Source organism: Rhinoderma darwinii, chromosome 4 (assembly GCF_050947455.1).
Source record: "Rhinoderma darwinii isolate aRhiDar2 chromosome 4, aRhiDar2.hap1, whole genome shotgun sequence".
Classification (NCBI taxonomy): Eukaryota; Metazoa; Chordata; class Amphibia; order Anura; family Rhinodermatidae; genus Rhinoderma; species Rhinoderma darwinii.
Window position 1 is genome coordinate 363875563 of NC_134690.1, and position 22159 is coordinate 363897721.

General features: G+C 42.7%; 1 protein-coding gene across 1 annotated transcript in view; it reads left to right on the plus strand.

The window, feature by feature from the left end:
• Positions 1 to 22159, plus strand: part of PLCB1 (phospholipase C beta 1) — a 612909-nt gene that overhangs the window by 464792 nt on the left and 125958 nt on the right. Inside the window, exons 15-22 of the mRNA XM_075863061.1 lie at positions 752 to 825; positions 10854 to 10950; positions 14628 to 14712; positions 16832 to 16956; positions 18321 to 18475; positions 19343 to 19507; positions 20576 to 20675; positions 21929 to 22033. Of these exons, the coding sequence (XP_075719176.1) occupies positions 752 to 825; positions 10854 to 10950; positions 14628 to 14712; positions 16832 to 16956; positions 18321 to 18475; positions 19343 to 19507; positions 20576 to 20675; positions 21929 to 22033 (906 nt within the window). The remainder of the gene's footprint in view (positions 1 to 751; positions 826 to 10853; positions 10951 to 14627; positions 14713 to 16831; positions 16957 to 18320; positions 18476 to 19342; positions 19508 to 20575; positions 20676 to 21928; positions 22034 to 22159) is intronic.

Sequence of the window (22159 nt, forward strand, 5' to 3'; positions counted from 1 at the left end):
CCTATCTTCGGGCGCTTCCGCCTCTGACCTCCCATTGACTTCAATGGGAGGCAGGAGAAAGCGTATTTCTCGCTGTTTTATGCCCGCGGCGCTCAATGGCCGCGGGCGAAAAACGGCGCGATAATCGCCGCGAAAATCGGCGTGCAGGGAGAGGAAAATCTGCCTCAAAGTTCCAAACTGAATTTTGAGGCAGATATTCCTCCCCCAAAATACTCCGTGTGAACATAGCCTTATACTTCTCATCTGTTTTAGTGAAAACAAAACGACATAAAATCTTAAGGGCTTATTCACACTTTGGTATATCATATCAAAGTGTATTTTGTGTTTTTATTGAAACGGTGGCAGTACAATAAAAAAAAACACATTTCCTTTTTTATATGCACATTTATACGCAAGTCAGTTTTTCGTTAGCATACAGCATGTACCAGTGGATCCGTATTGGTACCATTTTTAGCTCATAGAAGTAAATTCGTTGATTTTAATAAAGCATGTCAGTTTTTCCATAATTCATATGTACATGTTTGTTCCATCTCTTTACATCCGTATTTCAGCAACATAAAAAGAGCAAAAAAAAAAGTTACATCTTTTACCAAAAAAAAGGCACAAATAACGGATATAACCTAACCACAATTTTCTTTTATTATAATCCTGCTAATGATCTGTCTCCTATTCACTTTTAACCTGTTGTATTGCATATTCCTTCTAGCACCTTGAATTTTTAATTTTGATTTTGGTTCGATATTCCTTACAGGTGAAGCCGAAATTGAGAGTGAGGAAGATGATGATGACGATGATGATGACTGTAAGAAATCTTCCATGGATGAAGTAAGACTCCTAATATTTTTGGGGAATATCCTATACTACCTGCTATTGACTTTACATTTGCTTCCTCAGAATATTTTAGATATAAGATAGATGCTTATCATATATTGTGCTCAAGAGTAAATAGGAAAGGAGGGATGGGTCCTTTATTCTGGGTCCTTGTATTTAGATCAGATTACTCTTGGTATGCTTAACCGGATATAAGCTTTAGGATGCCACTATTTCATTTATGACATGCCATGAGTAAGGACACAAGCTTTGTCCGAAACACTTAGGCACAACCAGCACCTCAACCAGAGCACAGCAAACAGAGCACAGCAAACAGAGCACCTCAACCAGAGCACAGCACCCAGAGCATAGCACCCATAGCACAGCACCCAGAGCACAACAACCAGAGCACAGCACCCAGAGCACCTCAACCAGAGCACAGCACCCAGAGCACAGCAAACAGAGCACCTCAACCAGCGCACAGCACCCAGAGCATAGCACTCATAGCACAGCACCCAGGGCCAACTCAACTAGAGCACAGCAACCATAGCACCACAACCAGGGCACCACAACCAGAGCACAGCACCCAGAGCACCTCAACCAGAGCACAGCACCCAGAGCACAGCAAACAGAGCACCTAAACCAGAGCACAGCACCCAGAGCACCTCAGAGCACAGCACCCAGAGCACAGCAAACAGAGCACCTCAACCAGAGCAGAGCACCCAGAGCACAGCACCCAGAGCACCTCAAACAGAGCGCAGCACCCAGCGCACCACAACTAGAGCACAGCACCCAGAGCACAGCACCCAGAGCACAGCACCCAGAGCACAGCACCCAGAGCACAGCACCCAGAGCACAGCACCCAGAGCACAGCACCCAGAGCACATCACCCAGAGCACATCACCCAGAGAACCTCAAGCAGAGCACAGCACACAGAGCACAAAACCCACAGCACAGCACCCAGCGCACCACAACTAGAGCACATCACTCAGAGCACAGCACCCAGAGCACAGCACCCAGAGCACAGCACCCAGAGCACCTCAAGCAGAGCACAGCACCCAGAGCACAAAACCCACAGCACAGCACCCAGCACACCATAACCAGAGCACAGCACAGAGAGCACCTCAACCAGAGCACAGCACCCAGAGCACCACAACCAGAGCACAGCACCCACAGCACAGCACCCAGTGCACAACAAACCGAGCACCTCAACCATAACACCCAGAGCACAGCAAACAGAGCACCTCAACCAGAGCACAGCACCCAGAGCACCTCAACCAGAGCACCTCAACCAGAGCACAGCACCCAGAGCACCTCAACCAAAGCACAGCACCCAGAGCATAGCACTCATAGCACAGCACCCAGAGCAACTCAACCAGAGCACAGCACCCAGAGCACCTCAACCAGAGCACCTCAACCAGAGCAAAGCACCCAGAGCACAGCACTCATAGCACAGCACCCAGAGCACCTCAACCAGAGCACAGCACCCAAATCACCTCTACCAGAGCAAAGCACCCAGAGCAGTTATAATTTTCTGAAAACGCTGAGCTGAGGTGCAGCCAGACAAGGCAATTTAGGTCATTGCCTCTATTTGTGCAAAATAGGAAAATGTTCTTCCTAGTCAACACTATTATAACTATTATTAACCCCTTAACGACCTCCCACCATCTTTTGATACATGTGCTTAGTCTACAGCGACGTCTTTTGTAGAAGAGCCTGATGAGCGCTCCTGTGTGCGCTCATCCTCTAAGCAGGAGCTGTAACTTACAGCTCCTGATCTTAGAGGAGCCTGCTGAATACAGCTGGGGTTGGAAAACATTCGGACCCCAGCTGTTCAACCCCTTGATCGCCACGGTCCGTGACCACGGCAAGATCAAAGGGAACTCCCCGCTTTGATCTCGTCATCGCAAACCCGGTGACATGATCAAACACCAGGGAATCCCTCTGCAGTCAGTCCTGGGGACCTATAAAGTACCCCTGGGCTGTCTATGTGCTGCCCTAACAGCAGCCTGTGTCATAGTGACACAGTGTAATGTATTAGCATATAGGAGTATACTAATATATTACAAGTAAAAAATAAAGTTATAAATAAAGATATACCTTAATGGGATTTAAAAAAAGTAACAAAATAAATAAATACATAAAAAAAAGTCCAAAAAAAGTCATTATTTTGCATTCAATATTTTTTATTGCCCGTAAAATAAATAAAAACAAAAAACCTACACATATTAGGTATCTAAACAACCGTAATAACCTGACGAATTTATCTAACAGGTTATTTAGCGTGAAACGTGAACGGGATAAAAAATAAACAAGAAAAACTATGCCGAGAATCACTTTTTCATATATTCACGCCGTAAAAATTATTTTTATCTACCTCCAAACTATGAAAAAAATAATACAATTTCTCCATCATAAAACAAGGCCTCATATGGCCATGTGAATGAAAAAATAAAAAACTTTATGGCTGCTGAAATGCAGAGAGGTAAAAACTGAAAAATGTAGCTGGCCATTAAGACCTTTCAGGCCCGGTCATTAAGGGGTTAAAGGGGTTTTCTCAGAGTCTACATTTATAACCTATTCACAGGATAGGTGATAAGTGTCAGACCGCTGGGACACCACCAATCCCAAGAACAGAGGTCCTGAGGGCCCCATTTCTCCTCACTGCACCCCCCACCCACACTGAGGGGCTTTAATGAAGCAGAGGATGAGGATGCGTACTGCTTCTCTATTCCATGTCTATAGAACTGACTGAAACAGCCGAACGCTGTATGTGGCTGTCTCCCATAGACTTTGAAGGCAACTATACCACTCACGGTCTCCTTACTGTGGTCGCGTTGTGTGGAGGAGCGGGAGACTCAGGACCCCGTTCTAGTTATTGGTGGGGCCCCCAGCGATCAGACGCTTATCACTTATCCTGTGCATTAATTTACTTTGACAATTTCTAGTAGTCTACCCTAGAGTAAGTTTTGTCTTCTGTTTAGGTCTTTTTTTCAAAGGCATGGTCACGACTTCTGTTATTCATGCGTCTTGTTGTACATCGTCCTCTTCTGTTTTGAACTTCTAAGCATGATTGTTCTCATTTTATCTAACTGCTGGATCTTCCCATGATACATCCCATATAAGAAAATTTCAAATTAGTCGTTTGTAGGTTAGTCTTGGCAGAGGCGTAGCTAGATTCTCCTGCACCCGGGGCAAAGATTCAGATTGGCACCCCCCACCCCAACTTATTTCCCGACATCTCCTTCCCCCTCGCCATGTTTTCTTTCCCTACCAATCAATGAGATGTAATTTTTTTTCACAATTTTTTTTAATGTAACTCGAGTATAAAAGCATTTCTACATTTTACAAGCGATATAGTTCTATAATGTAATTAACATAAAAATAAATTAAAGAGGCCACACACAGCCCCTCTCTTGTAGATAGTGCCACACACAGCCCCCTGTAGATAGTGCCACACACAGCCCCCCTTGTAGATAGTGCCACACACAGCTAGCGGCACACTCCCCCGCCTTGTAGATAGTGCCACACAGCCCCCCTTGTAGATAGTGCCACACACAGCCGGCTTCCCCCCCTTGTAGATAGCAGCACACTCCCCCTCCTTGTAGATAGTGCCACACACAGCCCGCTGCCCCTTTGTGAATAGCGCCACACTCCCCCCCCCCCCTTGTAAATAGTGCCACATTCCCCCCCTTTTAAAAAGCGCCACACTCCTACCCCTTGTACTTAGCGCCACACTGAACAGACCGGTGAGCGGTAGGCTACCGCTACCACTCTCCGCTCTGCCTGGTGTGACTTACCGGAGGACCCGAGGAGGTCATGCGGCGCAGGCAGCGGCGGAGTTTCTTCTGACTAGCGTTGGTGACAGCGAGGGCCGGTCTTAGGTTGGATGGCGCCCTGTGCGGGACTCTCTATTGCCGCCCCCTACACAAACCAAAAATGAACCACATATATGGACACGCTGGAACATATATACTGTACATACATAAAGACAGATATTTAGGTGTACAGACACATATACGCACACACACCGGCAGATAAATACACAGACAGGGACATATACAAATACATAAAAGGCACATATACACAAGCACAAAGACACATTCACAAACAGACCCATATATATACGCACACAGGCACATATGTACACAGCACAGATAATGTAGTAGATGTTACCTGCAGTCCTATGTAACACCACAGATAACACAGAGATAACTCTCTAAATACAGATAGTAGTGTTACCTGCAGTCCTATGTAACACCACAGATAACACAGTGATAACTCTCTGAGTACAGATAATGTAGTAGCTGTTGCCTGCAGTCCTATGTAACACCACAGATAACACATTGTAGCAGAGTTGAGATTGTAATTTAGCACAATGTGTTATCTGTGGTGTTACATAGGACTGCAGGCAACAGCTACTACATTATCTGTAATCAGAGTTATCACTGTGTTATCTGTGGTGTTACATAGGACTGCAGGTAACATCTACTATCTGTATTTAGAGAGTTATCTCTGTGTTATCTGTGGTGTTACATAGGACTGCAGGTAACACTACTACATTATCTGTACTGTGTAGCAGAGCTGAGATTGTAATTTAGCACACAGTACAGATAATGTAGTAGATGTTACCTGCAGTCCTATGTAACACCACAGATAACACAGTGATAGCTCTCTGAGTACAGATAATGTAGTAGTGTTACCTGCAGTCCTATGTAACACCACAGATAACACAGGGATAACTCTCTGAGTACAGATAATGTAGTAGATGTAAGAGACAAACTCATGCAGAGACACAGACAGACAGAGACACACTCACACACTGTAACATATACACATACAAACACAGAGACACACATTACACACTACACACACAGACACTCACTATGTCTCCTTGCTGACAGCATCACAGGTCAGGACGGGCTGTGTGTGGGCGGAGCTTCCTCTGCTTCTCAGCAGAGCACAGAGTAGAGGCAGAGCTGGAAGTCTGCAGCACGGGAGTGGACCTGTCCCCTGACCTGAGTCATCTGACCTCATGTCACTGACGTGAGGTCAGGTGACTGGACTGGTCCACTCCCTGGCCGTCACAGACCCCAGTCAGAACGCCATAATGTCCTGGCTCTTCCTAAGCTGCTGCAGGTGTCCGACATACGGGGCGCCTATCAGCAGCGATCAGCTGCTCTTTGGCGCCCCCCCTTCCCTACCACCGGGTTGCGCCCGGGGCACATGCCCCGCCTGCCCCCCCCCCTAGCTACGCCCCTGGTCTTGGTTTGGTCAAGCATCCATGTGTTTGTTTTCTTTGCAATGTACTTTACTAACAAAAGACTTCACCAAAACCAAAGTTCATAGGTATCAATAGGCTTTTTTTTTGTGCTATTGATTCTGTCAAAAAAATTGAACCATTTCACAACGGTGACAATCGAAAACCATTAGCAAAGTATCTCACCATTGAGATCAGTGGTGATGCATACGGAAGCTATGGTTTCTTTTGCTGTTTGCCTTTCCGTTGAGGGGTTCTGCCAACGGAAAGCTCCGACAGAACCCCTCAACGGAAAGACAACGATGATGTGAACAGGCCCTTACCCTTTTCACATTAAATTGTTTCAAACACCTAATTATTTCAAAGCAAAACAAGCCTACGAGTTCATCTGTCCCAGTGAAAAAGCATTTGCCCCCTTCTAGAGGACCTGAATTATTATTATTTTTTTTAACACTGATGGGAACCTTATAAGACACAGCATAAATAATCTGTAGCTTTTTTTTTCACTTCCGTTTTTTTCACAATCTTTTTGATTTGCACTATGAATTTTGTGCAGTAATTTCATTTGGAATGTGACTGTCACAGTCTACTGCAATTTTTTTTTTGCCATTGTTGTGGTTTCATTGAGATGCATACATTCCTATGAACATCACTGCCAAACATCAGTTCCTGTGAATGGCAGATGTCTCGTTTCCCTGTAAACCAGGAGTGCCCGCCTCAGCATCGGCTCCTCACCCGCTACGTTCCATTGACAACTCCACAATGTCAGACGTTGCATCTTTTATACATTTCTCCTGCCATCTCAGCTAAGCCATGAACCATCAAAGTATTTGATCTGTACTTATGTTACAAAGATTTCACCTACCTCAAGTCTATGAGGAATCCGTGAAAACGGGTCCCGCACAGGTGCAAATCGGCCATGAAAAACTGTCACTTTTTACGGCCGATTTGATACCTGGAACATCATTATAGCCAAGATAAGCAACAGATGAGTGGGTGCTCTATAACGTGAAGCTTTGGGTGGCCTTGGTGGCAGAGTAGGAGGCATGGTCAGGGCACCTCTTTCATGCCACTTCTCAAAGTTGAGAAATAAGTGAATATTAAATATCCATTGCTATGGCGCCTCAATGTACTGTGGAATGTTCATAATTTATAAAGAGGTTTTCCACCACAATGCATTTGCTGAATAACCCAGTAACAAATGGATGGTTTGGGAAATTGATGCTTAGCTTGAGAATACCACTGAAACCATATAAATGGAAAATTTGAAGTGCACTTGCTATTTGTTACACAAATAAAATAATAAAAACAATAATCATAATAATAATATAATGTATTTTTCCGACAATAATTATAGTTTATCAGATTTATGGCAAAAACATTCCTACTAGAGAGGAGTGAATCGATTCTACATAAATCAAAGTTTTGGGCTCTGCAAATTTCAAAACGTTCAGGTTTCCCGAATCGCAGTAAAAATGCCGGCCATTTGAAAAATGACAAAAAGGATCTCTTGACCTCGGGCGGGCTTTCCCGTAATACCTTAAAGTGTAGCTAAACGTTCGACAAACTTCTGACATGTCATAGTGACATGTCAGAAGTTTGGATTGGTGGGGGTCCGAGCACTGAGACCCCCACCAATCTCTAGAACGAAGCAGCTGAAGTGCTCGTGTGAGCGCTCATCTGCTTCGTATCTCTTCAGCTATTTCCGGAAATAAATGTATAGGTGTACGGACTCAATACAAAGGCTATGAGCCCATACACCGATGCATCGGCTTTCCGGAAAAAGCCGAACAGAAATGAAGCAGCTGAGTGAGAACACGAGCACTTCAGCTGCTTCGTTCTAGTGATTGGTGGGGGTCTCTGTGCTCGGACCCCCACCAATCCAAACTTATGACATGTCTCTATGACATGTCAGAAGTTTGTCGAACGTTTAGCTACACTTTAAAGGCAGCCTACCCAAAATTCACTGCAGTTATCCTTCCCTCTACCCATATATGTTGCTCTCACTTGTCTATGTGTAACTAATACATTAAATGGATGCATTACAGTGGCATCCGTCACCCATAGACTACAAGGGTATCCGTTCATTGAATACGTCATGAAATGTCATGACTTCAGTTCATGACGTATTCCATTTAACGGTTAGCATTACAGTCTATGGTGATGGATGCCACTGTTAGGGCACCCATCAAAGCCTACATTTAACATAATGGTCAGGAAATTTTCCCGGCGTATATGTCAAATGTAGGCCATTTAACGTGATATGAAATAGGCTAGCTTGGTGTTATTGAGCTTGAAAGGGCTTCAATTTAACTTGGATACTGTCCCAGGAACTTTTATGGCACAAAGGAATGGCAGACAGACACCCAGACTGCCTAAGTAGGACTAGGATTGTTCTTTCACACTGCACGGTAACGCGTCGGGTCCCTGACACCATCTTCAGCCAATCAGTCGTAGCTTATTCTTCGTGACTCCGGCTCAGGATTGTGGCATTCCGCCTCTGTCAGTCTGTTGTTCAGATCACGTAGCGATTCTTAAACTACTACTACGACCTCTGATGCTCAGACACCGTTCACGTCACAATATCTCTGGTCCACTCTAGGCCTGCTCTGTTGTGCTTCGTCACCACTTGCTAAACAATCACTGTCAGGTACCTTCTTCCCTCACAGTCATACGCCTAACTGCACTTACTTTGGTAAACTCCAGTTTGGTCCACCTCCTGAAAGTGTGAGCGTTGCGTATCCATGTATTCACGCCTCACATTCCACAAACTGCAAAGTTCAACTTCATGAGACCTGCCACCTTAATATTGGAGCCTGGGGCTGCATCTCCCTCCCGCCAAGTGAGCACCACCACAGCCTGTCAACAATAGCATCTTAAGTGGAACACTAACTTGTGGACCTGCACATCCTGGTCATGTGACCACAGGTCCTATCTACATAAAGTACAACAGCACAAATGAAATACTGATTGAAGAAAGATAGGAAATACGAGGCACTCACCGCAGTGGCAATAAAAAAGATTTATTGAGGTTGATCTCGGTCAGTAATGATGTGGAGGATACCCCAAATGCAATACTAATGTAATTTGGCCACTAGGTGGCAGGAATGCATTAAAATTACATAGAACTGTGACTAAGACCAACATTTACAGACACATGCTTGGTCTTGAACCTGCTAAGAAATTGCATAGATAAAAGTAGTCACATTTACATTTGGTGCCCCTAGGCATACCTTACATCTCCTCCTGGGTTTAACTGATGCCATCTTCGGCAACACAATGGAACTGGAACCTGAAACAAAACTATTGGTTATTTATCTACACATGGTGGCTTGGCCAACCATACGCTTCAGCATCCATAAATTCCAGGAAGGTTGAGGCAAACATTTCAAAAGCGGGCTCCTTATACACCTTATAGTCATAGTCAGTGCATAAGCAGTAAATCCTTCTTCTCTGATTGGTCAATAAAAATCACACAGTTGGCACTAGAATAACTTTAAATTAAGAATGTCACTATGAAAACTGCCTGTGAGCTGCAGTTCAGAGGGAACCATTTAAATAAGTTTTTTTTTGAGCCTTCGGCGGGATTCACACGACAGGGTTTCCCGGCCGGGTGCCGGCCGTTCAAAAATCGGCCGGCACCCAGCTGCATTAGGAATAATAGACCCCTAATGGGGCTATTCACACGACCGATTTTTTGATGGCCCGGGAAAACCGGCCGTCAAAAAATGGGACATGCCCTATTTTCGGCCGGGTACCCGGCCGCCCGGCTCCCATAGAAGTCTATGGGGCCGGGTAATACACGGCCATCACCGGAATGTGTCCCGAGTGATGGCCGGGTCTACCGTCACTCGTGCACTCTCTCCTCCTCCTCACAGCGCAGAGTGCATGTGAGGAGGAGGAGTTGATGACATTTGGACGAATGGCTACGCTGGAGATACTGTGTGGCAGGGCCGGGGTGTACAGCAGGTGGAAGGGAGCGCTGCGCTGGCTCCCTTCCCCTGCTTGTTACGGTTCCCGACCGCTGGCTGTGTTTTTACGATTTCCGGCCGACACTCGGACCCTGTCGTGTGAATGAGGCCTTCTAGTTTTATGGAGGTGTGTGGGGCTTAATTGAGGTTTGACTCACCCCTCCCCATCCCGTCATGGGCCCAAGAGCAACTGCAGGTGACCAGACGGTGCATGCATTAAGCAGGACTGCAGCAGAAAATTATGGGAATCAATAAATTAATTGCATATGTCTGTAATAAAATATACGTAGTGTTGTATTAAGACTGCACACCCGATGATTTCTTTGTGTTCACACCTGTCCCCCCCCCCTTTTTTTTTTTAGAGCAGGCAAAACTGTAGTGTATTCACAAATGCATTACACAATAACATAGTGTTCTGGGTTGTTGTCCTTATTTTCCAAGAGTCAGAGTTAAAGTCATCGGTTGAGTCCAATTCCCTATTCATTCTTTCTTTCTTTTTTGTTTCTTACCCTTTTTATCTTTCTTACCCTCTTTTTTCTTTCTTTTTTTTCTTTGTTTCGTTCGTTCGTTCGTTCGTTCGTTCGTTCGTTTTCTCTCTCTCTCTCTCTGTCTCTTTCTTTCCCTTTCTTTCTTTTTTTCTTTCTATCTTTCTTTCTTTCTTTCTTTCTCTTTCCTTCTTTCTTTCTTTTTCTTTCTTTCTTTCTTTCTTTCTTTCTTTCTTTCTTTGTTCTTCTGTTTGAGAATTACAGTTCAAATACATGTTTTCACGAGCAAGTCGGTTTTTTTAAGATAACACACTTTGTTCTTTGTAGGGCACCGCTGGAAATGAAGCCAGTGCCACGGAGGAAATGTCTAACCTGGTGAACTACATTCAGCCGGTGAAGTTTGAGTCATTTGAGAATTCTAAAAGTAAGTGACAAATTCAGATCACAGATCATTGCCTAGGACAGGACGCTCAGGGAACGAGGTGGATTTCATACATACGGCAGCAGCACACATCTATTATGCAGGAATCACTCCTAGTACAAACCCAGTGCAATTCTGGGACCCATCATTTGTACATAATAAAAAGAGATGTTTTATTTTAATGTCAAACTAATTATGTCTGGTTAGGTTAAGACTTCCATGGCTTACATGACTGTATGTCCTATAACTGAGCCGATAAACCAGAACTTGTCAGGTATACAAAGTACAAGCTGAACAGTCTGATTCCCACATTACCCTCCCCCACTAATATTCATGACAGTGAGAAGTGTGTACAGGGAGGATATATCAACTAGTACAGTTAGTGTGAGAGCCACCCAAGTGCCAGTATTGTGCGTATATAGTCGTCTATCATCATCTTTTGGCTTTTACACTAAAAGCGGTGCAAATCTACGCCTGCTCATAGCAGGCGTATATGACAATCTCTGGCTTTAGAATAGACCAAGATGCAGACAATTTATTAAGAGGCATGCAACTATTTGGGTTAATTTATTATATTCCAGATTAAGACTGGCTAGAGGAGTGAAAAGTTGCAAATTTTAGCTCAAATATGACGCGCACCAAAATGTGCTAATTTTTAATGCCAGGAAACTTCCATAAATCGTTTAACAAATACCCCCCATAGTATGTTTACATCAGTACAGAATCCCTTTAACATGACATTTATATTATATACCGTATCATACTAAGTCTGAGGCCACACACACAAACAATATGAGAAGATCAAATATAATATGGGTGTATGATTAATAATAGAGCAAAGCTCCATCCCTGTATTTACCCCTTAACGACCCGTGCCAAAAATATACGTCAAGGTCGGGTGCTAATTCCTGCGCTGTGACGTACATTTTTGTCATATTGACCTCGCGCGTGCACTGACACAACGCTGCTGCAACTTCTGGGATCGGAGATAACTCTGTTCCTGGTATTATAACCCCTTAGATTCCGCAGTCTATAGTGACCGTGGCATCTAAGGTATTTGACAGAGGGATGGGTTGCAATAGCAGCTGGGGGCCTAACAAAGGCCCGCCAGGCACGGCCTACTAGATTGCCTGTCAGTTTATTACTGACGGCCAATAATGCTTTGGTATACTGAGCATACCAAAGCATTATAATAGCGGTCAAAAGATCGTGTTTTAAAGCCCCCTAGTGGGACTTAAATAAATGCATCAAATAAAGTTTATTTAAAGAAAAAAAAGTGTTTACAGTAACGATAAGAAAAAAATTCAATAAAAAGTGGTATTATGACATAAAAGTGTTAAAGAAATACATATATATGGTATTGATGCAATCGTAATGACCCGTATAATAAATGTAATGCTTTATTTAAATTGCACGGGAAACGCTGTAAAAAAAAAAACTCAAAAAACAATGGTGGACATTCCGGTACCAAAAAATTCATGAAGGTGAATTAGTCATCTTTATGTATGTACCTGAAAATGGTTTTATTACAAATTAAGACTCGTCAAACAAAAAAACAAGCCCACACATAGGTACATTGATGGAAAAGTTAAGCAGAGGGAAGCATGAAGTGCTCTAAAATTTCCTGGTAGACGGCTGCGTTGTCTCTGGACTTGATATAACACAGTGGACCAACACTGTTGCTCAGTGTCCAATGTCCTGTTTTCGGATGAAAGTAAATTTTGCATTTTATTGGGAAATCTCGGTCCCAGAGTCTGGAGGAAGAGTGGAGAGACATCAATCCAAGTTGCTTGCGGTCCAGTGTGAAGTTTCCACAGTCAGTGGTGGTTTGGGGAGCCATGTCATCTGCTGGTGTTGGTCCACTGTGTTATATCAAGCCCAGAGTCAGTGCAGCCGTCTACCAGGAAATTTTAGAGCACTTCACGCTTCCCTCTGCTGACAAGCTTTATGGAGATGCTGATTTCATTTTCCAGCAGGACTTGGCACCTGCCCACACTGCCAAAAGTACCAATACCTGGTTTAATAACAACAGTATCACTGCGCTTGATTGGCCAGCAAACTTGCCTGACCTAAACCCCATAGAGAATCTATAGGGTATTGTCAAGAGGAAGATGAGAGACACCAGACCCAACAATGCAGACGAGCTGAAGGCCGCTATCAAAGCAACCTGGGCTTCCATAACACCTCAGCAGTGCCACAGGCTGATCGCCTCCATGCCACGCCACATTGATGCAGTAATTCATGCAAAAGGAGCCTCGACCAAGTATTGAGTGCATATACAGTACATTTCAGTAGGCCAACACCTCGGTATTAAAAATCATTTTTGAAATTGGGCTTATATAATATTCTAATTATCTGAGATACTAAATTTTGGGTTTTCATTAACTGTTAGTCATAATCATCAACATTAAAAGAAAAAAATGCTGGAACTAGATCACACTGTGTGTAATGAATCTATAGAATATATGAGTTTCACTTTTTTAATTAAATTACTGAGAGAAATTAACTTTTTGATGATATTCTAATTCATTGAGAAGCACTAGTGTATATATATATGTATATGACAAACTCCAAAATACAAGACAGCACCCCAATTTAGTGAAAAATAGGATCACTTTAATCACCACATGCGACGTTTCAGCCCTACTCCATGGGGCCTTTCCCCAACATATATATAAAATACACGTGCCTTTCCCCTATTTGTCTAGCAAAAGAGAATCACAGCCACTTTTGTGACCAGTCTATGACGTGGTATATATAAAATGGGCCTAGCTGAACCAAATACCTACGCCATTCTGTTAGATTGGCGCCTGTGCCCCCTATTTTTATTCATTGCCTTTTATTACTGTAAACTTTTCAACATTTACATTAATATTAACATTTACAGTAAGATCCATCCACACCACATCTGCTCCTCGTCTAGGTTACTATGACTGTAAGTAGTGAAGGAACTAAGCCTAGAACCTGTCAGCCGGTAACACAAGCAATGCGCTGAGTAATACTAATATAGTAGTCAATGTGAGTGTATTGTGTAAGATTAATCTGCTGAGATGTCTGCTCTTGGGGAAATATATTCTCATGACAGCATGATATGAATTGTACTCTTAGATGACAATGTGATAATACTATGACGACAGATTGTATGAATACTATTGTGAATCTAGACATGTCTTGGTTAATATTTGAAGGCGGTTGTTTATTATCAGATCTTGGTATTATAGATCTGAATTTTATATAAATTTAAAGAGGTTCTCCTACCAAAATGTAATAAACCGCCAATCAGAACATGTCATTGTATGACATTGTTTTGTTGTCTAATACAGATCATGCAGGGGCCATGCTGCAGGGGACATTGTATATTATACGCCACCCATACAAAAGAATCGGCAACGGTGTAATACAGGGTTACGCCAGGTCCAGCAGAGCGAAAGCTTCTCTTTGCAATTAACCAAATATCCCAAGTAAATTCTGAACTACGGCGTCCATATGACCAATATAGAATTTTGAAAGTAGTTGTTCAAATGAGAAAACCACTCAGTCGGGGCGAATTTGTGCCTACCTACCACCAGGAAATAATGCCATTTAAATTCTTGGATTAATAATTATATTAATGATATCTAAGGTGATATAATAATATAATGTCAAGTAATATAATATAATATGTTATGTTTCCTTTGCAGAAAGAAACAAGAGCTATGAAATGTCCTCCTTTGTGGAAACAAAGGGTCTTGAGCAGCTAACAAAATCTCCAGTAGAGTTTGTAGAGTATCTTTTTCATAACTGGTTTATCAGTTTTATATTGTAACATAGCATGTACTGTACTTTTATATAGCAGCTTTACTGGTAAGGGTGTGAGATGCCAGATTGGCAATGCAGGTTTTATTGTCTGAAAAAAAAGTATAAATATATAAAATATATAAAAAATGTACACCCCTAGTGCAGCTAATGCCTCTTGCACACGACCGTTGTGCCACTCGGGCCGTTTTTAACGGCATCCGATAGTCTTCACGGACCCATTCACTTTAGCGGGTGAATCGGGTCAGTGAAAAATGGTCCGAGTCTCAGATCCGAGGAAAGATAGAACATGTCCTATCTTTCCTCGGATCACTCACGGGACTCGGACGGCGCACACGGTCGTGTGCATGAGGCATAAGATTGTCAATGTGGTAGAGCTAGCAGTTTTTCTTTTGACACCACACTTCTTGGTATCGCAGTGTTTTAGCTGTGGTTTTCCAAGGCACAACTAAATTTACAGCATGATCTGACCTCAGGGGGTTTTCACAATGGATGAAGAAATTATTAAAGGGATATCCCCATCTCGGACTTTTATGGTATATCAAATATCCACAGAATATGCCATATATGTCTGATCGAAGCAGGTCCCACCTCAGGGAACCGCACCTATCTCTAGAACTGGGATCCCTGAACCCCGTCCTACCTTCTCCCGCTGTCGCTGGGCTCCGGCCACTGTCTGACGAGGTGGCTGAAAGTACAGAAGCAGTCGACATTGCTGAGCTGCACTGCATTTGTGACTCCCATAGAAGTCTATGGGAGTTATGGATACAAGGTAGTATAGCAAATGACGCTGTTTCCATAGCTTCCGAATTCCGTAAACCGCGTAGATCGCTGTGCTAGGCTGTTTACATACATTTCCCGCCATTGTGCAATATGTCTAATAGAGCCTAACAAAAGAACACACCCAGACTCTCACCAATGAATGACAGCTTTCATGTATCTGCATGTACACGAGGCAGCCATCAATCACAAGTGACGGGGTGGGGGAGTGCTCCCCTCATGAATACAGCGGATGAGTTTGCTGTATTCTTTGCTAGCTTCTATTAGCCAAATGGCACAATATATTTTTCTACCACTTAGGCTAATAGTAGAGCGGACCTGTCCCCATGCTTTGCTGCCCTTACATAAAGCAGCATAATATGAGGACAGATCTCATTGAATTGACATCTATACTCATGATGTCTAATGCCACTGCTGTTACTTGTAAGTTTCTAAATAATACAATATCCGATAGAATGTGACTGGGCCATTGTATTGCAACAATCCAATAATGTACAGGGTAACAACCACAAATCTGCTTAGCCCTGTGTATTCTGCTGTTGTTACTGAATCTTCTCCAGGTTGCTTTTTATTTCTTTTAGATGATGTAAATCTATTGCCAACCAATCATCTGTGCTCCTCCCTGCAGAGGGTTAGCGTTTACCCACTGCCTGTGACATGCATGCTGCTGCACAGTGCACAGTCTGCAGCTTCTCCTGGGCCTCATACCTGCATCTGTGTCTTTGCAGCATCCTGCTCACAATTTGTGATGATGAAGACGACTATAGCTTATGACAGCTGTGATCTGGTCAAGGCATCATTAGACATGTAGATACCAGATGTGCTGCCTGCTAACAGTGATTTTTACATTCAAGATAGTGACAGAAACTGGATTATTTTCATACAGGTGGCATCAAGCAAAAATAGAACACTGTTATAATGAGGACCAGGTTATGGAGTAGTGGGAATTAATTTATGTGTCTGCTGGAGTTTCTTAAACGCTGCTACATCTGTGTCCATTGCTGTACAACTACATTATGTAAGCGGTACGTATGTGCCTCCTCGTCCAGGTGCATATTTGCTGAAATAGGGGACTAAATAAATTTCAGGCATTCCTTGATTTGAACAAGAGTTGGAATAAACATTACAATATAGTGAAATACTTAGAGAGCGATAAGAGAATGATCACAATGGAGAAAAGAACAAGCACATAAACAACTGTATTGTAATATGTTCTCACATTCAACTCTATTGTAACGCATGCGGATATCATTGATGAAGATCTTTTTTTCTGTGTTGATGTTTAAGATTCTTAACTAGAGATTTACAGATATAACAAAATGCAGCTTAGTAGAATTTATCCAAAAGGAACCCGAGTAGATTCATCTAACTACATGCCTCAGGTCTTTTGGAACGCAGGTTGTCAAATGGTAGCCCTTAACTTCCAGACAATAGGTAAGAGGAACGTATGTACCATGTAATGGTTTAAGTCGCCCATAAATGTGTGTAGCTCTGGACCTCAGAGAATGATGGGAATGATATTGCCAATGTAATGTGTTCACAATAGGGATCTCCAAGCTTTATTAATGGAAGTTAAAACGTCCTGCCAGACCCTTCATTTAATTGGGGCCAGGGAAGAAAAGGTAAAAATGTGCACGTAGCCCTATCATCATCTTAATGCTTACACAGGTGCTTGAATCCACATATATGGGAAGAAATCAGAAGACAGAATGGGGGAGGGGCAGTGGTTGGTGTCTTCACTTCTTTACATTAAAGGGGTTGGCAAATCAGGTTATCCCCTTTTCTATGAGTAAATCCACCAGTCATCTGCTGAACAATCAGTTGATATCATTGCAATGGAAACGTGTTGGCCACCTTCCTGCAATGTCATCAAATGAATGAGCGTCCACTATAGAGGGAGCCACTCTTTCTAGATCCCTTTCATTCTGGAAATCGTGGTGGTCCAAAATCAAAGACTTCCGCAATGTGATCTTTTCACATGTATCTATTAAATATCAGATGATCATTTTGAAAAGATTTCCCCTTTAAAGCTCCAATGAGACCCATATGGTTATTGGTAAAGTTTTCGTCATTGATTGCAACAGTTCTCGTCGCAACCATTAAAGGGGTATTCCCATGTTTGACATTTGTGGCATGTCCCAAAGATATGCCATAAATTTCTAAAAGATGAGGGTCCCACCTCTGGGGCTCGCACGTATCTCTAGCACCAAGCCCCTTGATCCCTGTCCTATCTTCTGTCGCTGGGCTGTGGCCACTGAGTTGTGAGGTGGCCAGGAGTACAGAAACAGCTGAGGTTACTGAGCTACGCTGTTTCTGTAACTCTCATAGAAGTGAATGGAAGTTCCCAGAAACAGCGTAGCGCAGCGAGCTATCATGTTTCTGCAACTCAGGTGCTACGGGGCCAGAGTAGCTCGCTGTGCAACGCTGTTTTCGTAACTCTTTTTCACTTCTCCGGGATTTACGGAAACAGACAAGCACAGCGAGCTCACCTTTTTCTGTAATTACGGCCACCTCACCATTATATCCAGCGGCCCCCTCACCAGGCAGGATGGAGTCAGGGCTGATAGGTGCGGGTCCCAGTGGCAGGACCCTTATCTATCAGACATTTATGACCTATCTTGTGCATATGCCATTAATTGTGTAAGATGGGTATTTACCCACATCTCCATAGAATCCTACACTGTAGGTTATTGAAGGCGAAGCTAAAAGTACAACATTTCTGTATATATTTCTGTTAGTCACATATTTGTTATAGAGACACTGTTGTTAAAATGCTGATGATTTATTTTCATTTACAGATTTTTCTATGCAACTTAATATGGGCATGTATGAATATAATGGTAAATGTGGATATCGACTGAAACCAGAGTTTATGAGAAGGCCAGATAAACACTTTGATCCATTTACTGAGACCACAGTAGATGGAATAGTTGCAAACACATTGTCTGTGAAGGTAAATAATCTCATCTATCTATCTATCTATCTATCTATCTATCTATCTATCTATCTATCTATCTATCGAAAAATGAGCTGCAACTCCAAGGATCAAGTGCAAAAAATGGGTACTTTATTGCCCGTGCGACGTTTCAGCTCCGTCCACTGGAGCTTTTCTCAAGAAAGCCTTTGATTTGTATGTACCTGGAACTTGGTCTGTTCCTCAGAGCTTGCACCCACACGCTGACAGTGCTGCCTGACTCTGTATATGTCTATCTATCTATCTATCTATCTATCTATCTATCTATCTATCTATCTATCTATCTATCTATCTTCGTTTTTCTGTGACTACCTTAGTGCTGATAGCGTCACTGGCAGAGCAGCAGAAATCACTGAAATAGTCGTCACTGAAATTGAAACCGTGACTACTGCTGTCTATCTATCTATTTTATGAGCAGACTAAAAGTGGTCACTGTTACTATTTTGCTTCTATACAACTATAAATTGTACAGTTACAAACAGGTCCTGAAACTTATTGACATCAAGCTCTTTATGTTGTCACGTAAAATCGAACTTGCAGTTCATTTTTTGTGTATTGGGCTATAGGAAGTACAGATATGCCCCATCAGGGCTTATGGATGTTATGGAGGGGAGTTTTCCGCTCAGAACCCCCCTCTATGAGTCAGAGCCGGGAGCCAGCAGCAAGCGGTGGCTCTCACCCCTTTAAGTATTTCACTGTTCTGCCCACATAAAGTGACATGAAGGTGTAAAGATCCTGTTCATGTGGTTTGTGCTGATATTTCAGTGAATTCTGTTTTTGGGAAACTGATTTTATTCTATATTATTTTGTGGTACAACTGAGTTTCAATGTTCTTTGTTCTTGTAGATCATTTCAGGACAGTTCCTGTCAGATAAGAAGGTTGGCACGTATGTGGAAGTGGATATGTTTGGGTTACCAGTTGACACCAGGAGAAAAGCATTCAAAACAAAGACATCACAAGGCAATGCCGTGAACCCGGTGTGGGAAGAGGAGCCCATTGTTTTTAAAAAGGTTAATGATTCAATGTTTTTCTTTAATAAGTTAGTTGAAGTCTTTTCTTTTCTAAAATGTGAAGTCATGCAACATTTTCATATTTAAAGTGTAGCTAAACGTTAGACAAACTTCTGACCATGTATAGGTGGGGATTCGAGTACTGAGACCCCCACCAATCGCTAGAACGAAGCAGCTGAAGCACTCGTGTGAGCGCTCAGCCGCTTTGTGTCTGTTCGGCTATTTCTGGAAATAAATGTATCAGTGTACGGACTCAATAAAAAGTATTTGAGCCCGTACTCCGATACATCGGCTTTCCAGAAAAAGCCGAACAGACATGAAGCGGCTGAGCGCTCACACGAGCGCTTCAGCTGCTTCGTTCTAGAGATTGGTGGGGGTTTCAGTGTTCGGACCCCCACCAATCCAAACTTCTGACTTGTTACTATGAAAATATTTTACCATGTTCCATCAGATATTAAAGATGTACTCTCTTCTAGAAGCATTTCCTCTGTGTGCATGAGGTCTAAGGCCTAGTTCACACAGAGGAATTTTTAGGCATAAAAAAATCTGCCTCAAAATTTCTTCAGGAATATTGAGGCAGATTTTGACCTGCCTGCACTTTCTTGCCACGGTTTTCGTGGTGTTTTTCAGCCGTGGCCGCATTGAGGGCCGCAGGCAAAAAACGCTGCTAAAAGTGCTTTCTCTGCCTCCCATTGTTTTCAATGGGAGGTCAGAGGCAGAACCGCGGTAAGAAAGAACATGACGCTTCCTTTCCCAAAGGTGGGTAAAAGCCTCAATAGGAGTCAGTTTCAGACTTTTTTTGGTGCTAATTTCGATGCAATTTCCACGTCAAAATCAGCGCGAAAAAACTTAGTGTGAACTGGTCCTTAGAGTACCACTGGTTTTCAGATGCAATACATATTATATTAGGGAACAGCCTAAGCAGCCGAGCCCCAAGACCATCTATTCTGAAGGCGACCCACAAACTTGGTAACCCCTTTAAACTGCATAATGACTAATGTAACTAAATCCATAAATTTGTAAAATGAATCATCTTATTAACCATTGTATATGTCATGTTCCGGTTAGGTAGTGCTCCCCTCCCTCGCATGTCTGAGAATATCGGCATATGAAGAAGGAGGGAAATTCATTGGTCACCGGATATTACCTGTCTCTGCGATCCGTCCAGGTAATGACATTATATATCAAAATGTTTTAACGAAATAACGGAACAAGAATAACAAATTAAACTATGTATATCGTAAAATATAAATACCTAATGAGATCTGGGCTGTCAAGAGGCTTTCCTGCGGAGTCTAGAGGTGACAAGATCAGGTTCTGATACGGTTCAAGTTGTTTTTCTTAAAAGGGTTTTCCTAACTCACACATGTATGGCATATCCACAAAGAAAGTTGCAGGTCTCTCCTCCGGGGAGAAGGGGCATCCAGTGACCTCCGCTTGTAGATTTTGTGCATCCGCTGTCTCCATACAACTTAAAGGGTAACTAAAAAAAACTCTTAACATGTCATAGTGACATGTTAAAAGTTTTGATTGGTGGGGATCTGAGCACGTAAACCCCACCGTTTGCTAAGGCGAAGCGGCAGAAGCGCTCGGGTAGCTCGAAAAGCTGAGCCTGTACACTGCTCCCAGGAAAGCTGTCACAGAGCTCACCCGAGTGTTTCTGCCACTTCATTTTAGCGATCAATGGGGTCTCAGTAATTGGACCCCCACCAATCAAAACTTCTGATATGTCACTATGACATGACAATTCTTTTTTTTAAAAGTGTAGTTACCCTTTAATGAAGAGGTTGTTGAAGTCTAAATGAGTACAACCAGGCGCTGATTGCTCAGCTCTTTCCGTAACTGCCATCAAATGCACAGAATCATCAAAAGGTTGTCATGAGACCCTCAATCTCACAATAGTTGAGGGTCTCAGAGGTGGGACCTGCACCTATGTATCATGCATTTGTGCCACATTCTGTGGATATGCTATAAATACGTAAGATGGCAAATGGGAAAACCCCTATTAAAGGAGCGTTAAAACTAAAATTAAACTATGCTACTAATACCATTCACACACATCTATGTACATTTTTCTGGAGGTCCTCAGAACTGGAAATATTGGAAAGTATTGATCATGGGGGTTCTAGTCATTTAATTATAGAACACTACAGTCGGAATCTTCAAAGCCGGAAATGGCTGAAAACAGGGAACAATAGATTTTGTTTAACTGCACAGCAAAGGTAATAAGAGAAACTTTTAGGGTCCTTTAAGAAATTACAAACTATTGTTCAATGGATACTTTTTTGATTGATGCTTCAGGATTTCTATTATGTAGATCCCAAAGCACAAAGATACCCAGCTGCAATTTTTCATACTGAAAGACAAATCTCTCTGCCCTTTCTTCAAACTTAATGAAACATTTATCATTTTCCTTCTCAGGTTATCACTATATCTGCCTGAGAAATGAGAAAAATGTGCCGCTCACTCTACCAGCAATCTTCGTGTGCATAGAGGTGAAGGATTACGTCCCAGACACATTTGCAGGTACGGTTCCTCTATTGTCTTTGTGTTGAGTAGAAAAAAAGATATAAAATAAAACTTTGCAGTAATTCCACCCAATTAAATAAAAACTATAATTCAAGATATGAAATAGAAGATGACAAAACCACA